Source organism: Caretta caretta, chromosome 25 (genome assembly GCF_965140235.1).
Source record: "Caretta caretta isolate rCarCar2 chromosome 25, rCarCar1.hap1, whole genome shotgun sequence".
Classification (NCBI taxonomy): domain Eukaryota; kingdom Metazoa; phylum Chordata; order Testudines; family Cheloniidae; genus Caretta; species Caretta caretta.
The window spans coordinates 19,426,151-19,448,207 of NC_134230.1; the positions used below are offsets into that span (position 1 = coordinate 19,426,151).

General features: G+C 45.8%; 1 protein-coding gene across 7 annotated transcripts in view; it reads right to left on the minus strand.

Annotated features, from left to right (window-relative positions):
- Positions 1-22,057, minus strand: part of ARHGEF18 (Rho/Rac guanine nucleotide exchange factor 18) — a 104,093-nt gene that overhangs the window by 43,469 nt on the left and 38,567 nt on the right. For all 7 annotated transcript variants that reach the window (XM_075123107.1, XM_075123106.1, XM_075123105.1 and 4 more), the window contains 2 exons: positions 21,829-21,982; positions 25-92 (listed from right to left, as the gene is read on the minus strand). In XM_075123107.1, coding sequence (XP_074979208.1) covers positions 25-92; positions 21,829-21,982 — 222 coding nt within the window. The remainder of the gene's footprint in view (positions 1-24; positions 93-21,828; positions 21,983-22,057) is intronic.

Genomic DNA, 22,057 nt, shown 5'->3' on the forward strand with positions numbered 1-22,057 from the left:
GGGTGGAGAAGTTGTAAAACCAACCTTGGGTCTGGTACTGCTGCATTCAGCCAGTAAGGTCTTGCAGTTCTTGTGGACATTCACTGCACAGTCTGAAATGTACAAAATATTTAAGTTATTCTTACCCCTCCCATTTCAACAGAGAGAAATAACTGATTTCTCAGATTTGAAAGGATCAGGAAAGGACTCCAGGTATTCCATTGGGAATACTTATTGTGCAATTTCAACTCTTGGTTTTATACCAAAATGCTCAAACTTGTAAGAATGAAGGTAAGAGATGTACTGGGTCTGAAAGAACACCATTACCAGAGTACCTCTGGCACCTGAAAGACTAACAGATTTATTAGGGCATAAGCTTTTGTGGATAAACCACCACTTCTTCAGATAAGAATCTAAATCTGTTAGTCTTTAAGGTGCCACCAGACTCTTTGTTTTTGTGGATACAGACGAACACAGCTACCCCCTGATACCACAGTACCTTTGGGGCATCCCCAGATGGCAGCCTAAGGCAGGAACAGTACCACATAAATATGCTGCTTGTTCCAACCCTAGTACAGTAGAATGGATATAGCAGATTCATATTGTAACCTAGTGGCATAGAACAATATTTTTCATTTGCATGGTCTCCTAATGGCAATATGACTATCACAATATTTCAGTCTCCGACTAAAGTGCAGTTAATTGTTCCCTTTTTCTACAACATTTTTTTACCTTGCATATTGCAAGTTTATTCTTTTTGTTGGGTGCATGAACGTGCATGCGCATGATGTATAAACCATTTCTTGGTTAATCAAGTCTATTCCTTTGCTACCCCCTTTTAACTAAACTTCAAGCAAGAAAACTGGTTGCTGGTTTCTTCATTAATCTCACCTCAGATTCCCCACCTTACCAAAATGAAAAGTATACATAATCTTCATATTTCAAATCATTCTCACAAACATTAATGAAATGAAAAATGAGCATTACATGTCCATTTACAAAGCAGAGAAACAAACTCCCAAACAAAAATATAACAGTCAGAAAATCTTGCGATTAACAGATATAATTAATTCTGTTAGTTCCCATAAGGATGATATTTGTTAAAAGCTCTCACTGCTTTCTGTAAAGAGCTCATTATTCACAGATATTCTTCTGGTTCATTTCCACCTCTGTCCGAGCACCACATTCTTCAGATTCTGAACTGTTATTCCAAGGCAAACTGAATCAAGTTACCTAATTCAGGCAATATACCAAACAAATTCAGAGACGAGGTAATTCTTCATGTACAATGTACACAGTGTCTTTTTACATGTGGATGGTGAATAGGAACTGATTAAATTAACTGAAATAGGCAACCAGAAGACCCTCAAAGTAGTGTCAATGATTCAGATGCCACCACTTTTCTACGGCATAAGGCAATTGCTTCCACATCATGTCACTAGAGCATCCCGAGTAACACACAAGACCTTTCCAACCAAGATTAAATTCAATGCCCTTTTCCCACCAAAATAATTATAACTCCAGGGGGTGGGGTCCAACTGGATGACACCACTCACACATTCTCCAGTAGATCCCCTGGCCCTGTGTAAATTAAGATGTTTTTCTTACCTGGAGACAATAGAAGCAGGACACCAGAAACTCAAATATTGAGGGAAACCTGATTTTTTTGCCCTTGCAATGTACAAAAAACATGCTTAAGAGGACAGCTAGAACAGGAAGACTTGCACTGTAACTGCTTGAGAAAAGGCTGTTTGTGCCTAATGCACTGGGGGAAAACTGTTCAAGCAATATTCATCCATGCAGAAATATAACCCCTGTTATGGTGCCAGTCAGCAGCACCTAGGGTGGACTGTTTTAAGTACTGCTGGTATAAGATAGCTACATGCTCATTTACATAGCAGTATTTTCCACAATTACAATAAATGTCTGAGAAGAGAATACAAGTAACAGATAAACCCTTACCCAAGCCAAATATCTAAATAAGTTAATGTTAGCAGTCATGTTGGTTCCAGGTTATTAGAGAGACAAGGAGGAAAATGTAATATCCCTAAGAGCTCTGTGCTGCTCGAAATTTGTCTATTTCACCAACAGAAGTTGGTCCAATAAAAGATATTACTTCACCCTCCTTGTCTCTCTAACTAAATTACCAACAGTCAGAGACTCAGGCCCGTTAGGAGATGGGATGACAACTGGAAATGAAAAGGTACATATGTACATGCTTTTTCCACATGTGAGGGGTGTAAGAGTAGAATAAATGCTGAAAGTGCACATCACACATACAGACTTTTCAATAGAAAATATCTCTGCAAAAAGCTTAATTCTGGCAACTAAAACTAGAAATAATGTGAAAAATGAATTAGATACATTTAGCATCATCCAATTTCAGTATTAAAAGTGTTTTCAATCCAAACTTTAAACCAAAGAAAGAATTCTGTATTAGCCATTCTACATGGGGTATAAACTGATGAACCCACTAACATAGCACAAGCACCCCACAAAATGAAGGAGCTCTAAAAGAAAAATGGGAAACAAAATCAGCAGATTCAGGAAGATGCCAAAAGAGCTCTCAATATTTGTTATGGATTTCTGAATGGACATAATTAGGAGCCTAATGGCAAATGCACCCATGAAACAAACCAGTAAACTGTAGAATGAAACCACCATAAAACAGGAATTAGAAACAAAATATTCAATAAAAAGAAAAGGAGGACTTGTGGCACCTTGGAGACTAACAAATTTATTTGAGCATAAGCTTTCGTGAGCTACAGCTCACTGCATCAGCTGCTACTCTGAAAGTATTTAATGACATTGTGCCTGATTGAATGGGCCCTGGAGACTGAACTCCCTTCTTACCCCTGGGGCAAGATGGGGGCACACTGGATAACTTTCTCCCCAACCCTGCCCCAGCCAATCACGCCTGTGATATACCTGCTGTGTGAAGAATCCGTGCCTAATGCTGTCAGTCTAGCACCTTTCACCGGCTAAATACAATTCCATTTAAAAAACAGAAATTAAGAAATAAGGACATTATGCCACTGTTACAGTGCTGGACAGGTTTAAACTGAAGTTGAGGCATTCCACTGAGAAAAGGTCACAGGTATAAGGTTGTCAGTACATATGCGTTTTATAAAAAGGAAAGGAGGACTTGTGGCACCTTAGAGACGAACCAATTTATTTGAGCATAAGCTTTCGTGAGCTACAGCTCACTTCGGATATAGACTAACACGGCTGCTATTCTGAAACATGCATTTTATAGTTTGCTAATGTCATGTTTTTGTAAAAGTAACCTCTCTGCTTCCTGTACACCTAGGAATGCTGGCTGTAAGCACCCACAAGCTTCATTAGAATTCCATTTATAAGTATTTGGGTGAGTGTGAATAAAATTTCCACAAAAGAATAAAAATATATTTAAAACGTTGTAAAAAGGGAAATCTTCAGATTGTAAGTGAATAAAAGATTTAGAGTCAAAGTTATAATGCAAAAAGCTACCATGAACATTCAACTGATCAAACTGATTGGACACTTGAATCACTCTGATCTTAAATCTATAATTGACTTAGGCCAGGTCTATACTACAGACCTCTATCAGTATAGACACGTTGCTCAGGGGTGTGAAAAATCCACACCCCTGAGTGACATAGTTATACCGACCTAACCCCTAGTGTAGAGGAGAGCTTCTCCTGGGGAGGTGGATTAACTATGCTGACGGGAGGAGCTCTCCTGTCAGCATAGAAGCATCTTCAAGTAAGCGCTGCAGCACTTAAAATGCAATGTTTTAAGTGTACTTATTGATTAGGTTAAACAATTCCTTTTTCTTTAATGATTAGTAAGACCAGGTCCTATTCTCCAGACTTAGGCATTTGTTAATATAACTTTAAAAGGGACATCAATTGAAAAATACACTTCTGTTTGAAAACTGTTCACCTATCTTTGTTACAAGCAACACCTAAAATTACCAAATCTGGGAGATTATGTATTTGACAGTACTGTGTGAACAGTTTCACTGTTTCCCTGTATTGTCAGTTTGTTTCCCTTTCACACAGCAAGGCAGAGAAAAACACACTAGAAAATAGGAAAAAATGCAATTGTAAAGCCTCAAAGATTGGCAAGAGAATTTATGGGCAGGTGTTGTTTCTGAAACTGCCCACCCAATGTGAAAAAAGCGTGAAAAAATAGAGTGAAAGAAACTGATAAAGCCTTTTATAATCCCACCAAATTTTATAAAATATGCTTCAGTTATATCTATTTGACACCCTTCTTACTGTAGTGGAGCAGCAAAATTACCACTATAGTTAAAGGTGAAATAATATACATTTGTTCATTCTCTTGCAGACTTTTAAACACAAGATCTTTTAGCATTCTCTATTCCTTCAGAGCACCTTTCCGAACAGAATATTGGAAAATTAGAGAGGGTTCAGAGAAGAGCAACAAGACTGATCAGGAGCATAGAAAAACTTAAAAAGAGATTGAAAAGATTGAGATTGTTACCTTAGAAAGGAGATGAATAAAAAGTAAATAAAATAATGGACTGTCTAGAAAAGATAGATGGGAGCTTCTGCAATTGAAAAATGGCAAATTCAAAACTGACAAAAGAAAATAGGTTTTTCATGCAACATATAATTAGATCGTGCAACTCTCTGCCACCTGATTTTACTAAGGCCAAGAATTTGGCAAGATTCAAAGAGGCAATGGACATTCATATGTTTAACAAAAATATCCAGAGTTATAACAATTAACACTAATAAAAAGAGTAGTGGGAGTGAGCTAAAACCTCATGTTGCAGCATTTAAACCAAACTAATTATTAGAGATTAAGATGAGACCTTCAGGGAGGGCAGATTATCCCACATCTGCTTCATGTGGAGTTTCTTGCTTCCTTCGAAAAATCTATTTTTTGGCCACTCATCAACAGCATACTGGACAAGATGGAAAATGGGTCTGATCCAGTGTGGCAAGTCCAATGTTCGAGAGCAAATAATCAATAACAATCATCATAAAAGATCATTTTCATGACCAAAGATATTAAAGTTATTTTCTGGTAGAAAATAAAAGCTCCCCCTCTCCTTCCCAAAAGTTAGTTTATACAATACGAAGTGTTAAAACATTTGAGGTGGATGACTGGTCTGAAATTCTGTTCTATGTCAAAAAACAGCTCTCTCCCAGACTTGTTGAGATTCATAAGAATATTTAAGATGGTACCATAAACCCAACAGGCTAAAATGTAACAAGATATCTAGCACAATGAGATTATTTCAGCACCTATCAAAATCCAGTGCTCTGGAACCACCATTGGCAATTTAGGATTCAGCTAATGTTTACTCAAGGTGTACGCAGCTACTGGCAGTAACCAATTTACAAGTCAACATGTACGAGTGCTTTTATTGGACAACACATTAGATAGCCCAAGAGAGGTTGCCAGGTTATGCTGACCCACAGTATCTGACAAGTCACTGAACCATCAAACCAAATTGGACCTGCCAATACATTCCCTCCCACGGCAACTAGTACAAAACTGACAGGCAGAGACGAGAATGTCCAATAATTAGTATTAAGCTCCAGTGTGGAGCTATGACTCATCACACATGATGAGTGGGAATGACCCTGCCCCCTGGACAATAAATGCATTGCCTAGTAAAATCACTCTTAACTGCTCATTTGCAAATCAGTTGTGACTAAGATCTAGGTATGCTGTAATTAGATTGAATCCTTACTGCTAATAGTCACGATGTGGTTCTGGAGCATTTGTTTTTTTAAATTAGACAGAGAAAGATTGAAAACATCCTTGAAGCACAATTCAGTTATAATATAAGATTTGGCAATCTCTGTCACTGTTTGCAAGGGTACAGAGCTTGCCCATGGATATACTCACTACCTAATGGATCTGACCTAACAGAAATGAACTGTGAACCAAATACCTTTCCCTTGATATTAATGATTTCTCTGCTGTCAGACATGCTTGGATTCTTCAGAGAACAAAAAGGAACCTTTTCTCTCCGTATGAAAAACGAGAAGATTATTTCTCTAGTCTGACTCTATAGGAAATGCCATGTAGTTCATGATGAATGTGCTTCTGAAGGATTAACTATAAAGGTATTTGTTTAAAAGTATGCCATAACACACTAATTTGCTGTAAACTCCATTTTGATTCACAGCACAAACAGTTAGAATTAAATCACAAACTGTGCTTTCCAACACCAGTGCATCCAGGTTTAGTCACTAAAAACACACCACCATATGCTTATGGAAATTAAGTTGTTCTTATGTAATATCTATGAAATATTATAAACATTTTGATGTATCCATAGTCCAAGGCAGCTGAATAGACCTGAAGATACACAATCAGTTTATTTTGTTACTACGGTAGTACACAGTTCCAGAAAACGGAACTGTCTGTGACAATCTCATCAGGTAGGTGGAGTTTCAACTGGACTTGCAGCAGTTTCTGAACTGAGCAAATCCAGGTCATGTATCCTAATCAGTTCAGAACAGATTTAACTTTGTCCTAGTGGATCCAGTGACTGGCACCTGCTTGTTCTCTTAACACCTAAATGAGTACAGCAGAAGCAAAACTGTACATTCTGATGTAGCAGCAGGAACAATCTACACTGAAAAGCCATGAAACCTGTACTTATTGAGTAATTTCATTTTCTTTATTAAGAACATAAGAATGGACATACTGGGTCAGACCAAAGGTCCATCCAGCCCAGTATCCTGTCTGCCGACAGTGGCCAATGCCAGGTGCCCCAGAGGGATTGAACCTAACAGATAATGATCAAGTGATCTCTCTCCTGCCATCCACCTCCACCCTCTGACAAACAGAGGCTAGAGACACCATTCCTTACCCACTAAGACAATTCTCTCTCCTAAAACAAGGAGGGGATGTTTTCTCAATTTATTTGTTTTTAACAAATTCTGTTCTAAATGTTAGATAAGTAGTTTTCAAATGACGCCCACCACCACCACAAAAAAATTTTTTTTTTAAAACACAAACTCAGTAACAAAATTGATTCAGATCAGGCACTTCATTTCTTTTTGAACAGCTGCAATACAAAATGAGCATTTTAACCGAAAATAAAGATTTGTTCCATTTCAAGTTTCTCAGACTTTTCAATTGCAAATGCTGAAAATGTGTCTAAACACGCTATCAAGAGCATTATGGAGTTACAGCAAAGGGAGTGTGAATTAGCAACTGTGACATAATTACAAAATATACTGAAAACATCTGATAGGTAAACATTAAGTGGAAGTGCAGCACATCATGTCTTATAGCTCCTGTTTGAGAGCCATATTTCATATATAGAAAAGGAGTACTTGTGGCACCTTAGAGACTAACCAATTTATTTGAGCATGAGCTTTCGTGAGCTACAGCTCACTTCATCGGATGCATACCGTGGAAACTGCAGCAGACTTTATATACACACAGAGAATATGAAACAATACCTCCTCCCACCCCACTGTCCTGCTGGTAATAGCTTATCTAAAGTGATCATCAAGTTGGGCCATTTCCAGCACAAATCCAGGTTTTCTCACCCTCCACGCCCCCACCACAAATTCACTCTCCTGCTGGTGATAGCCCATCCAAAGTGACAACTCTCTACACAATGTGCATGATAATCAAGTTGGGCCATTTCCTGCACAAATCCAGGTTCTCTCACCCCCTCCCAAAAACCACACACACAAACTCACTATCCTGCTGGTAATAGCTCATCCAAAGTGACCACTCTCCCTACAATGTGCATGATAATCAAGGTGGGCCATTTCCAGCACAAATCCAGGTTTTCTCACCCCTCCACCCCCATACACACACAAACTCACTCTCCTGCTGGTAATAGCTCATCCAAACTGACCACTCTCAAAGTTTAAATCCAAGTTAAACCAGAACATCTGGGGGGGGGGGGTAGGAAAAAACAAGGGGAAATAGGCTACCTTGCATAATGACTTAGCCACTCCCAGTCTCTATTTAAGCCTAAATTAATAGTATCCAATTTGCAAATGAATTCCAATTCAGCAGTTTCTCGCTGGAGTCTGGATTTGAAGTTTTTTTGTTTTAAGATAGTGACCTTCATGTCTGTAATCGAGTGACCAGAGAGACTGAAGTGTTCTCCGACTGGTTTATGAATGTTATAATTCTTGACATCTGATTTGTGTCCATTTATTCTTTTACATAGAGACTGTCCAGTTTGACCAATGTAAATGGCAGAGGGGCATTGCTGGCACATGATGGCATATATCACATTGGTGAATGTGCAGGTGAATGAGCCTCTGATAGTGTGGCTGATGTTATTAGGCCCTGTGATGGTGTCCCCTGAATAGATATGTGGGCACAGTTGGCAACGGGCTTTGTTGCAAGGATAAGTGCCTGGGTTAGTGGTTCTGTTGTGTGGTATGTGGTTGTTGGTGAGTATTTGCTTCAGGTTGCAGGGCTGTCTGTAGGCAAGGACTGGCCTGTCTCCCAAGATTTGTGAGAGTGTTGGGTCATCCTTTAGGATAGGTTGTAGATCCTTAATAATGCGTTGGAGGGGTTTTAGTTGGGGGCTGAAGGTGACGGCTAGTGGCGTTCCGTTATTTTCTTTGTTAGGCCTGTCCTGTAGTAGGTAACTTCTGGGAACTCTTCTGGCTCTATCAATCTGTTTCTTTACTTCCGCAGGTGGGTATTGTAGTTGTAAGAAAGCTTGACAGAGATCTTGTAGGTGTTTGTCTCTGTCTGAGGAGTTGGAGCAAATGCGGTTGTATCGCAGAGCTTGGCTGTAGACGATGGATCGTGTGGTGTGGTCAGGGTGAAAGCTGGAGGCATGCAGGTAGGAATAGTGGTCAGTAGGTTTCCGGTATAGGGTGGTGTTTATGTGACCATTGTTTATTAGCACTGTAGTGTCCAGGAAGTGGATCTCTTGTGTGGACTGGACCAGGCTGAGGTTGATGGTGGGATGGAAGTTGTTGAAATCATGGTGGAATTCCTCAAGGGCTTCTTTTCCATGGATCCAGATGATGAAGATGTCATCAATATAGCGCAAGTAGAGTAGGGGCTTTAGGGGACGAGAGCTGAGGAAGCGTTGTTCTAAATCAGCCATAAAAATGTTGGCATACTGTGGGGTCATGCGGGTACCCATAGCAGTGCCACTGATTTGAAGGTATACATTGTCCTCAAATGTAAAATAGTTATGGGTAAGGACAAAGTCACAAAGTTCAGCCACCAGGTTAGCCGTGACATTATCGGGGATAGTGTTCTTGACGGCTTGTAGTCCATCTTTGTGTGGAATGTTGGTGTAGAGGGCTTCTACATCCATAGTGGCCAGGATGGTGTTATCAGGAAGATCACCGATGGATTGAAGTTTCCTCAGGAAGTCAGTGGTGTCTTGAAGGTAGCTGGGAGTGCTGGTACAAGCCGTCAAGAACACTACCCCTGATAATGTCACGGCTAACCTGGTGGCTGAACTTTGTGACTTTGTCCTTACCCATAACTATTTTACATTTGGGGACAATGTATACCTTCAGATCAGCGGCACTGCTATGGGTACCCGCATGGCCCCACAGTATGCCAACATTTTTATGGCTGATTTAGAACAACGCTTCCTCAGCTCTCGTCCCCTAAAGCCCCTACTCTACTTGCGCTATATTGATGACATCTTCATCATCTGGACCCATGGAAAAGAAGCCCTTGAGGAATTCCACCATGATTTCAACAATTTCCATCCCACCATCAACCTCAGCCTGGTCCAGTCCACACAAGAGATCCACTTCCTGGACACTACAGTGCTAATAAACAATGGTCACATAAACACCACCCTATACCGGAAACCTACTGACCGCTATTCCTACCTGCATGCCTCCAGCTTTCACCCTGACCACACCACACGATCCATCGTCTACAGCCAAGCTCTGCGATACAACCGCATTTGCTCCAACCCCTCAGACAGAGACAAACACCTACAAGATCTCTGTCAAGCTTTCTTACAACTACAATACCCACCTGCGGAAGTAAAGAAACAGATTGATAGAGCCAGAAGAGTTCCCAGAAGTTACCTACTACAGGACAGGCCTAACAAAGAAAATAACGGAACGCCACTAGCCGTCACCTTCAGCCCCCAACTAAAACCCCTCCAACGCATTATTAAGGATCTACAACCTATCCTAAAGGATGACCCAACACTCTCACAAATCTTGGGAGACAGGCCAGTCCTTGCCTACAGACAGCCCTGCAACCTGAAGCAAATACTCACCAACAACCACATACCACACAACAGAACCACTAACCCAGGAACTTATCCTTGCAACAAAGCCCGTTGCCAACTGTGTCCACATATCTATTCAGGGGACACCATCACAGGGCCTAATAACATCAGCCACACTATCAGAGGCTCGTTCACCTGCACATTCACCAATGTGATATATGCCATCATGTGCCAGCAATGCCCCTCTGCCATTTACATTGGTCAAACTGGACAGTCTCTACGTAAAAGAATAAATGGACACAAATCAGATGTCAAGAATTATAACATTCATAAACCAGTCGGAGAACACTTCAATCTCTCTGGTCACGCAATTACAGACATGAAGGTCGCTATCTTAAAACAAAAAAACTTCAAATCCAGACTCCAGCGAGAAACTGCTGAATTGGAATTCATTTGCAAATTGGATACTATTAATTTAGGCTTAAATAGAGACTGGGAGTGGCTAAGTCATTATGCAAGGTAGCCTATTTCCCCTTGTTTTTTCCTACCCCCCCCCCCCAGATGTTCTGGTTTAACTTGGATTTAAACTTTGAGAGTGGTCAGTTTGGATGAGCTATTACCAGCAGGAGAGTGAGTTTGTGTGTGTATGGGGGTGGAGGGGTGAGAAAACCTGGATTTGTGCTGGAAATGGCCCACCTTGATTATCATGCACATTGTAGGGAGAGTGGTCACTTTGGATGAGCTATTACCAGCAGGATAGTGAGTTTGTGTGTGTGGTTTTTGGGAGGGGGGTGAGAGAACCTGGATTTGTGCAGGAAATGGCCCAACTTGATTATCATGCACATTGTGTAGAGAGTTGTCACTTTGGATGGGCTATCACCAGCAGGAGAGTGAATTTGTGTGGGGGGGTGGAGGGTGAGAAAACCTGGATTTGTGCTGGAAATGGCCCAACTTGATGATCACTTTAGATAAGCTATTACCAGCAGGACAGTGGGGTGGGAGGAGGTATTGTTTCATATTCTCTGTGTGTATATAAAGTCTGCTGCAGTTTCCACGGTATGCATCCGATGAAGTGAGCTGTAGCTCACGAAAGCTCATGCTCAAATAAATTGGTTAGTCTCTAAGGTGCCACAAGTACTCCTTTTCTTTTTGCGAATACAGACTAACACGGCTGTTACTCTGAAACCTGAAATACTTCATATATGTATTTTTGCTTTGTAGCTGTAAGTACCAAACAAAAAATACTCAAGCAGAGTTTTTATCTCAATAAGGGAGATGTGCCAAAGACTCCAGGAAGTGCATTAGTGACTTCACTTTTGCTGCTGATTTTACGTGGAAGAAGCCCAGATATTATGGTGACAGGCATGCAATATAAAACACTTAGCTAGACAGTACACTACTAATTCTGCTTAGTAACTAAGGAGGCTTGACACAGATACACAGTCTGTGATACTGCAGCTTTTTGTGTTTTGTTTTGCAGTATAAAATTTTCCTGTGAAAACTAAATACAGAATAAAAATTGTCAACTAATCCCATGTATCTGACAGCAAAACAAGATACTAACTCTACTTATTTTTTTCAGAATATTCTATTTATTTCATACTATTAAAATACAGAATAGGCAAGACTACAAGAAAAAGAAAACCCTTTCATTGACACCGATCGGCAGCACAAGGGTGTCTCCACCATGAGGAAGTGCCTGCCGCATAGGGAACAATCCTGCACAAGCAGGAGCTGCAAGACCCCCTGCTGGGGCTTTTCCACCCCTACCCCCCAGGATTTCCTAGCACACACCTCAAGCCTCAATAAGGGGGCGAGGGAGCCTAACTTTCTGCTTTCTTCCTTGGTGTCAGGGAAGGCGAGCCCCGCCGCTTGAAACCAAAGGCGCGGAGGACTGGTGAGAGGGCCCGGCGGGGTCAGCCCAAAGGCCGATCCAGCCCGGCCTCCCGGCTGCCGCCAGCGGCCAGTGCCGGGGCCCCAGGGAAGCGCCAAGTGACCCGTCCCCGGCCGCCCACCGCCAGCGCCCGGAAGGGGCGTCGCGGCAAGAAGCCGTCGGGGGCCCCGCCCGCCCCGGGCTCCCGCTGCCCCGCAGCGCCGACGGGAATTTCCCACCGTCTGACCCCGCCCGCGGCCGGCCCAGCGGGAGCCCGAGCCCCGGGGCGCTGCCCTCGGGCCGGGCCGGGCCGGGCCGCCCCGCTCCCGCCGCCGCCGGCCCGGCCCGCAGGGCCGGGCTGGTCCCTTCCCCGGGGGCTCGGGCCCCGGGACACGCCCACCGCGCAGCCGGCCGGGCCGGGCTCGGGCCCCGGAGGCGGCGGCCGGGGAGCGCGAGGCCCGGGGCGCTGACACCCCCCGTCACCTACCGAGGGTCCGGGGGGAGCCGCCGCCCGGCAACAGGAAATGCCCCAATGACCCGGAAGTAGAGCGCGGCAGGTAGAGGAGCGGCACGGCGCATGCGCCAGAGAGGGCTGTGCCTCTTTCTCTTCCACCCACACCCACGGGGGGTGGGGTCTGTGACTGGGGGGAGGAGAGGGGGGTGACTGGGGAGGAAGGGGGTCTGTGACTGGGGAGGAGCGGGGGGGGTCTGTGACGGGGAGAGCAGGGGGGTGACCGGGAGGAAGCGGGTCTGTGACTGGGGGGAGGAGCTGGGGAGGAAGGGGGTCTGTGACTGGGGGAGAGCAGGGGGGGTGACGGGGGGGAGGAGCTGGGGAGGAAGGGGGTCTGTGACGGGGAGGGAGCGGGGGGGTGACTGGGGAGGAAGGAGGTCTGTGACTGGGGGGAGGAGGTCTGTGACTGGGGAGGAGCGGGGGGGTGACTGGGAGGAAGGGGGTCTGTGACTGGGGGGAGAGCGGGTGGGTGACTGGGAGGGGGGGTCTGTGACTGGGGGGAGGAGAGGGGGTGACTGGGGAGGAAGGGGGTCTGTGACTGGGGAGGAGCGGGGGGGGGTCTGTGACGGGGAGAGCAGGGGGGTGACGGGGAGGAAGCGGGTCTGTGACTGGGGGGAGGAGCGGGGGGGTCTGTGACTGGGGGAGAGCAGGGAGGGTGACGGGGGAGGAGCGGGGGGGTGACGGGGGAGGAAGGGGGTCTGTGACTGGGGGAGGAGCATTCTAGACATTCAGGTTTGGGCTGGAGCTGGAGCGCTGGGACCCCTAACTGAGCTAGATCTGTAATAAAGGGGCTCATTATAGCAGCTTGCAAACCCTGTGGAGAGGTAGAGCCGAGAGCAATGGGCCCAACTGTGTAGCAAGATTCAGGGCCAGCGCTGAGAGGAGTATGCAAGCTGTGTGCTCAGACCAAGGTTCCCAATCAGCAAGGTCTTTGCACTGTTGTTTTCCAGCACACTGGCTTTCATGTGCTGTGTAGGGCCACCCTAGCTGTGTGTTCATTAAACCTACTTATCAGTAAGATACAAGACAGAAGGGTGAGGGGTCCTGGTCATTCTGTGAGGGTCATCTCAGCATTTCTTTCGAGTGGTCCCTTCAGGAACTGAGGAGGTTGACCTCCAAAGCCTGTTGGAAGCCAGGATCTGTAGGGAAAATAACCTCAATCTCATGGAGAACTGATCCCTCTGGGGCTTCTCTGAACCCCATCAACACCTTTTCTCCAAGAGGGTGCAGGTTTAGAGCAGCAGGTAATGAGGGCCCATCCAGACTCTCAAAGAATCCCCCATATAAAGGAGAGGAATTCACGAGACGCTATTTACCCCATCTATGGTTCCCTGCCCATTTCCACCGGCCACTGGTCACCATCTCTTTGCACGCTCAGACAGCAAGTCAGTTCCCTCTTCAAATACTTGAAACAAAAGCATTTTTTTATGAACATTTGGCATTTTATAAACAGGGCCAATAACTTATTTGAACCTAATCCTAGGAATGGATGACAAACTTTCTTCCTCTCAAAGAGCTACGTAACTAGTAGGAGCTTTTCGATAAACAGAACCTTTACCAACGGGGCTTTCCAGAAGCCCTGCCTTTCATCAGCAAAAGTCTGTGACTAGAAAAAAATAGCTAGGCTTTTAATTAATGGTGAATAGTACCTCGACTGACAGCTTTAGCAAGGTAGTTCATATGTTTGTGTAAAGATCATTTAGGGCTTTACATTAAATGTGGTATTAATCATATTAAAATTATGATGCAATTTTCCATTCAATAAAGACAGCGCCAAAGTGGTATTTTAAATCTTTGTTTGCTAAGACAAGTGCAGCCAGGGGAAGGGCATCCTGCAGCAACAGCGAAGTTTTCTCAAGCAAAATTCAGCTGCGACTTACAGTGTGCCCCATGCAGCCAGCAGAGTAGAAGGCATTAATATTAATATGTATTTCCAAAGCAACTATTGCCATAGAGAGAGACATTATACAGTAAAGGAAGTTTAGTTTCAGCATTTGATGCAGAGCTTGTATGCCATATTATATGAACAAACATGTTCACTCTGCTGGAAATAAAAACGATCTATTTTTATTTTTGTATTATTAATAAGGATTCTGACAAGCAAGCTAATCCTTTGATTCCAATGCCTGGCTACTAAAATACCCTTAGGAAAAAAAATCACAAGCTTATGTACTAAAAGAAAAATAAGTTTGGGGTTTCAGCCTAGTTATCACAGAATCAACACACTAAAATCTGGAACTGTCCAGGTCTGCTCAGGAGAAGCCAGCACTGCAAAACTAGGGTGCCGCTTGCATGACAGGATTTGGCTGTGTCAGCAAAGCTGTGCAGGATTGACTGCAATGATGAGGAGGGTCGGGTGCCTCGGGGGTACTGAGGTGCATTAGCAAAGATGTGTAGAAGCACAACTGAGAAAGAAAATACTGTCCTTAACTATAAAGTCCATTTGTTTCTTGTGAAAGGGTTCCAAAGCTGCATATACAAGTGGATGAGACACTGCAGTATTTTGTTCAATCATTGTCTGTGCTCATAGGCCATCCTACAGTGAACAAAGCATAATTCACCTACAGTCTCATCATTATTAAAATATTTTCTTCCCTTCTTGGATTGTGAACTGATTGGACGCAAAGTTCTGAATGTCAATGATTAAACCCAGCCCTAAAAGACCTGAGACACTTACATTCCTTTTGCCATCAGCTTTGTCAAACTGAAACGATGAACTCTCCTAGTTATTTTCATAATACCCAGTTCAGTCATGACAGACCAGATTCCAGGAGGGGACCCAGACATGACAAGGATTGAAAATAACTGCTTTTGGCCTAATGATGAGATGCAACCTTTTCATTGACCTTAACAAATGCAATCCTGCCCTACTCATATCCATTCAAAACACTGCTGTAAAGATCAGTTTCCTAGCCCTACCTTGACCATAACATCCCTCTCTTTAAAAAGAAAAGGAGTACTTGTGACACCTTAGAGATTAACCAGTTTATTTGAGCATAAGCTTTCGTGAGCTACAGCTCACTTCATCGGATGCTCAAATAAATTGGTTAATCTCTGAAGTGCCACAAGTACTCCTTTTCTTTTTGCGAATACAGACTAACACGGCTGCTACTCTGATCCCTCTCTGAATTCCTCCACTGCTCTCTTTCTCTGTCACATCAAACAAACTGCTTATCTTGACTTCCAAGGCCCTTCATGACTTAGCACCACCCTGCCTATCCTCTCTCATTCACTATTCAAATGTTGAATCCCACCTCTGATCGGCCCAGGATGCCAGCCTCCATCTCTGACTAATTAAATTTTCAAACACACAGGCTGCCCTCCACACTTGGGGCATGTTTAGACCGCTGGTGTGCTGAGACCACTACCTATCTTGCTGGCTTATACGGTCTCTGTTTCCTTGTATTCCCATGTCCCTGTCTCCATCTGTTGGCTCTTATACTTCCATTATAAGCTCTTTGCAACAGAAACCATCTTTTTGCTCTGTCTTTGTACAGTGCCTAGCCCTTTACTGGGGCTCCTAGGCTCCATGGGAATACAAATGATAAATAATAATGAGGATGCCATTTGGGGGTAAACAGAAGGCTGCCATCTGGTGACAGAATCATCCTAAGACAGACTGTGTTTGTGCTTCACTGAGATGAGATGCATACGCAAGTGCAATGCAGCCCAGACTGTGTCAGCAAGGCTGGCCCTAGACCAAATGGCGCCCCAGGCAAGGAGCGTCTTCAGTGCCCCCCTTCACTTGTTAAACTTTTGAAAACCTTATTTTTTATTGTATTTGTAGCCCAATTCATGACTTTGATGAATGATTTGCATGCATGATTTATCCCTGTCATATAAGACAATAAATTTGCAAGCAAAGGTCCAGAACATTCTAGGAGGGTAGTGAAAAATGAATCCACGTATGGAATACCTGAAACATTTTACTTCAAACATTCTATTTTCTATTTTGTCACTAACAACAAAAACAGCCCCCCAAGCCCAGCGTGCCTCCCCCCAACCCCCACTGTCGCCTGCCCCTAAATCCAGCCCTGCATGTCACTATAATTTTTCAAAACTGGCACAAGAAGAACATCTTATGCTGGGGGTATATGGCCTGTGAGCATCTGAACAACATCAGTATAGAAGGTGCACAGCAACCAGTTCAAATACTGTCTCTTCAAACCCAAATGAGGGTTGGATAGTGACAAAGAAAACAGCATTATCCTTCCAATGCCGTTTAATAATCTACATGAAAAAACACTTGTTATTGGCACTGAACAAATAGGAGATAGGGAAAAGCCCAGACATGTAATCAAGAGAAGCTCCATCAGTACCAGGCCTGCTTATCCACTCCCCAGGCAGAGCAGATAAGATCCTGGAGCTGTGTCAGGCAACTGAGAGAATAGGATCCTGGAACTGTTCCACAGAGGGGCAAGTAAAAAAGCAACACTGAAGTGAAAGGAAAAGAAGATGAAAAGCAAAAAGGAGACGCACTAGAAGCACTGAACAGAGCCATCTGACTGCAAAGAGCCATCCTGTCCCCTTTCTCTAAACTCCTAGGGTTGCAATGAGCATCCACTAGGATGCAGATATGTGGCAACAAATTCAACAGATCGCTTGAAGTCTCACCTTGTTTTGGCCTACAGCAATGTTAGCACAGTATCACCGTGGTGGCCTTTCGTGGTCTCTCTGGTTCTGCTGGTTGTTTTATTTGGACTCTTGTCAATAATTTCCCATTCCAAATGGGATTCCCAGCACATTTTTCAGTGTCACCATGCCACAGGAGCCAAACCTCCTCTCTCTCTTTTCCCTAAATAGAAGTTTTTAGGCAGCTGTGTCTCTTTCTAGAAATGTCAAGTTTCAAGTTTACTGCTAGCTTTCAGATTCCTCTGGCCGCTGTCAGGGCTAGTAGCAGAGGTTTCTTGTTGGAATTCACAGAATTCAGCTCTTTTCCAGTCCAAGCACTGCATGCCTACATTAGCTTACTGGCGCTGCTCTGGGGAGCCCAGGGGAAAAATGCAGACATCGATGTACTAAACACAAATGGCAAGGTGAGGGGGTCACTTTAACATGTTAGAATCCGAGCATGGGACAAAGAAGAGACGCCTGAGCCTGTTTTCTTCTTCAGCAATTAATTCACCACTAGTGAAAGATGCTGGCCCAACAACTCCGGAGATTGATGTACACAGAACAGGTATAACATGGGTCAGAGAAATTCAAGCCTCTCGCACCAATATTCCTCAGCCCAGCACTGGGGTCTAAACAGGAGCTCATTCTCCAAGGCGCATTGAGTCTCTCCACTGAGAGCCAGCAAGGGGTCAAACTGGGACAGATAGGCAATAGTGATATCAAGGTTAAAGGCTTTATATGCCATTGCTGTTACCTGAGCCAGCCAGTCCCCCAGCCTTTATGATTCATGGGGATTTAATAACACACTAGTACTTCGAATCTCGAAGGGGAGAAGAGCTTCCCTGAAATCTGCAAAGCGCTTTGGCTGCAATTATAGATTTCAGCATGTCCCTGGCAGGTAGATCTCTACAGACCCTCTTTCATATGCCCACAGAACTGGGGGCTGTACACTGCCTCACATAGCCTTCAACATGTAATCCGTCACTCATCAGGTGCAGAAAACCCCCCAATGGTCAAACCTAATATAGTCAATCCTGCTGTAACACATTCAGTGGCAAACCCTTGGCTCCCTTCCATGGCACAGCCGAGTTGGAGAGCTCTGCTCCTGGCAGTGGCTTCCTGGGATTCATCTAACTCCTGTTACATAAACATTGGGAGCATGTTTATGAGAAAGGATTAATTTAGACACACCGGCTTTTCCATGCTTGAGAATGGGGGCTGTCTCCGTCTAGACTCCAGTGATGGGGTCGCAATTGCTGCAGAGGACCCGCTTAATTTGAATCCTAGTCAGTCCTGCTGGCATCTCACTTCTAAGGGCTTGTCTGTAAGTGTAGGAGTGCAGCTGTGCTGCTTAGAGAAGACACCAACTATGCCAATGGGAGAGCATCTCCCATCGGCGTAGGTACTCCACCACCCTGAGAGGCAGTAGCTATGCTGACAGGAGAAGCCCTTCTGTCCACATAGCACTGTCTACGCTGGGGGTTTGGCTGGTATAACCACGTCACGCAGGGATGTGGATTTTCCACCAGGGCTTAGACCGTGAATCACCCACTGTCCTGAAACAGGGGCTCCAGAAAATGTTCTTTAGTCATGCTCTGGACCCCACATGGTTCTAAGCTGGCACCCAGCTGCCTGCCTCCCCTCCCTCATTAAGAGACTTTATACCTTAGGGTGCCCCTGATTCCAGGCATGGCTGGTGGGATCTCATGGAGAGAGGGAGGCAACTGTGTTTTGTGTGGAGCTATTTAGGATGATTTTCTCGTTCACAGCATGCATTTATGTTACCAGCAACAAACTGACTCCTCTCTGCCTTTCTGAACTAGGAGCACAGGTCCTGCTATTGCTTCTTACTTAAAGGGGCAGAGCTCGGATTCTCACTGGCAATCCCGGCCACAGTCCACTCAGAGTAGCTAACAGACCATCTGTGCTCACGGGAAACTGGAAAGTCCTGGGGCCTCTTACCCAGCCCTCCATCCTCTCTCTCTGGCCTCCCCTGTAACTCGCTTGCTCATCTCAGTCACTAAACTTGTTTTCTCTTCTGCCATGTGGTGGCTCTGCTGTTAAAATGCTGTCAACACAGCAAATAAACAGCAGCACCTGCTGTGCTAAGACCAGCAGCCAACAGGTCTGGGATCACAGGTGTGGGCTCCTCACTGCTATTACTGAGCAAGAAGGATAGGAACAGCCAATGTTTGGGGCGGGTGAGAGGGTGAAAATGGTCTATTGCTCCAGGACTGCCACCTGACAGGCATCAGTGTCACTGCTAAAGCAGCAGGAGGTCACTCTGGCTGTGCTGCTGCCGGGGAGGGACCAAAACGCTGCCTATCCAAGGGCCACCTCTCAGGAGCCCCAGGGCCAGCCGTAATTGGAATAAATGGAGCCAGTGGTGTCAGCCATCATCACTGACCCACAGGTGCAGCCTACAGAGATTCCAAGCCCCAGCATGCTGTCCAGCCCGATCTGAATGCCACTCTCTCCACAGGCTTCAGCGTGCTGGGCTCACTCGTGGTCTGGGTGGAGAAGGGCATCTAATCGCAGCAGCTGTCATATAGCTCCCGTCAAGGTAGCCTGAGGGGAACACCATGTGAGAACAAACTCTGGCTGCCCCAGCCCAACACACTATATTAACCAGCACAGCACAACGCCCCTGGGCACCCAGGAAAGCCAAAGGAGACGCTCACACAGTCCCGGTGAGATTCGGAGCTTTTCCCTCCTGCCAGGGTCTGGTGCCTTCATGTTCACGGGAGACACAGGATCACAGATGTCCTACAGCACAGCTCAGATCCAAGCTTTGTGCAGCTCCAGCTCACACCCAGCCCCAGGCACTTGCTCTAGACTGCAACACGCTGAACCATGTACACATCCAGACGATCCAGGCACTGGGCTCTCCTACACAGCAGACCAGAGTCCGAACCCCTAAGGCATGCGAGCCTGGGGAAATGAACCCAGGATCCCAAAGGCAGTGCAAAGAAACCTGGCCAGCAGTGGCATGGGTCTGAGCTCCTGAAGGAGGCTTGACCTGAGTATCAAAGCAGGGTCTCCTGCCTGGCAGCACAGAGCACTATACACTAAGTCACGGCTAATGTAGCTCATTGGAAAGCCAACATCCAGTACTCCAAGGCCTCACTGTAACCATGTCACCCCTCATGCATGGGAGGAATTCCCTATAAACATCTGCTAAGCCATCTCCTGGTCCCCCTCCAAACCCCTCCTTGACATTTCCTCTGCTGTGACACCTATGACACACACGACAGCCAGGCAGCTGGGGAACTCCAATTGCAGCTTCTCAGGCTGACCAGCAGCATCTCACTCTTTCCTTGGGCTCCTTGTCTCTGCCTGTATTCCTCTGTCTTACCTTTAGCCCGTCAGTTCTCTGAGGCAGGGGCCACCTGACTGTTACGTGTTGGTGCACCACCCAGCGAATCAGGGCCAGGCCTCTAGGCATTACCACAATACAAAACTATCAGAGCCGGTGTTACAAACCCGGCTAGAGGCCCTATACGAGCGGGTCCGCCTGTGTCTGTAAAAGCCCTGGTTACACCTCAGTGCCAGCCCGAGGCGCCACTAAGGAAAAGATCCTTCCCATGGAGAGCGCATGGGGTGGCCAGTCCTTTCCTTCCCCTCGAAGGGTGTTACTGACCTTGAGCACCTCTGAAGATCCCTCGCTTGGGCGCGAGCTTTGCCAAGGGGCATGGGATGCAGAGAGAGAACCTGCCATTTCCAAACTCCTGCTGCTTCCCTCTGGAAGGTCAATGTTCTGCAGTGCCTTGAGCAGCTTCACCCGCTCACCAAGCACAGGAAGCAGGGGGACAAGGCCCAGGGGTGAGACCATGCAGTAGGATAAAGTCTTACGTCCGTCCAGCACATTCCACAGAGGAGAGCCCTCCCCCCTCAGCCTAGGGATGTTTTTCCCTCTCTTTAGATGCACTGAGCTTGTCCTGCCTCTGTACAGGGTTAGCGCTCTCCATGCAACCCCACAGGGGAGGGCCAAGCCCCAGTGTGTGTCGGAGGGTTCCGGGGGTGACAGCATTTCACTTTGGCTTTGGTTAACTAAGCCCCGGATGGTTTTTTGACTCCCCATGTCTGTTCCCACATCACATGCTGAGCTGAAAGATCTGTGTCTCTGGGAAGGAAAGACTGGGCCCAGGCAGCCCAGTGGGGCTAGCCCCAGCCAGGCCCAAAAATGCTCTCAGGGTTACTCAGAAAGGACAGAGCATTTCCTGACCTTCCCTTTTTGTTAATATAAAATTTAAAGGAATGAATTGACCCTGAACCCTCCTTTGGGAAAGAGACAGGAGATGCCTGGGCAGGTAAGACCAATGAGAATGAACAAGGTGCCATGCCCTGTGGGAATCTGGGAACAAAGAGGCTAGGCCAGGCTTCCTGGGTACAGCCAGTCCAGGCAGGAATTGGGGGCACAGTCAAGCCAGGCACGGAGTGGGAGCAGGTACAGCCAGGCCAGGCAGGAATCGGCGGCACAGCCAAGCCAGGCCAGGCACAGAGGGAGGAGCAGTTACAGCCAGGCCAGGCAGGAATCAGGGGCACAGCCAGGCCAGGCACGGCAGATGGAGGAGCGGGTACAGCCAGGCCAGGCAGGAAGCACAACTAGGCCAAGCCAGGCCAGAAAGCGGGGGGGAGTGGGGGGGGTAAGTACAGGCAGGCCATGTTATCAGCCATACTCACTCAGGCACTGCAGGCCATTTTTATTCGTCAGAGGTTTGGTGCACAGTGAACAGCTGGTGCAGCTGGAGAAAGTTCCTGGCTCCAGCTGGTGCCCATTTACCCTTTTCCACCTTTGGCTCTTTTCTCTCTCTTTCTGTTGGTCTTTGTTCTTACCCTAGAAGGGGGAAAGCAGTGTCATGGCACAGAGTAGCAGGAGTTCACTACGGGTGCGCACACACACACATAGAGC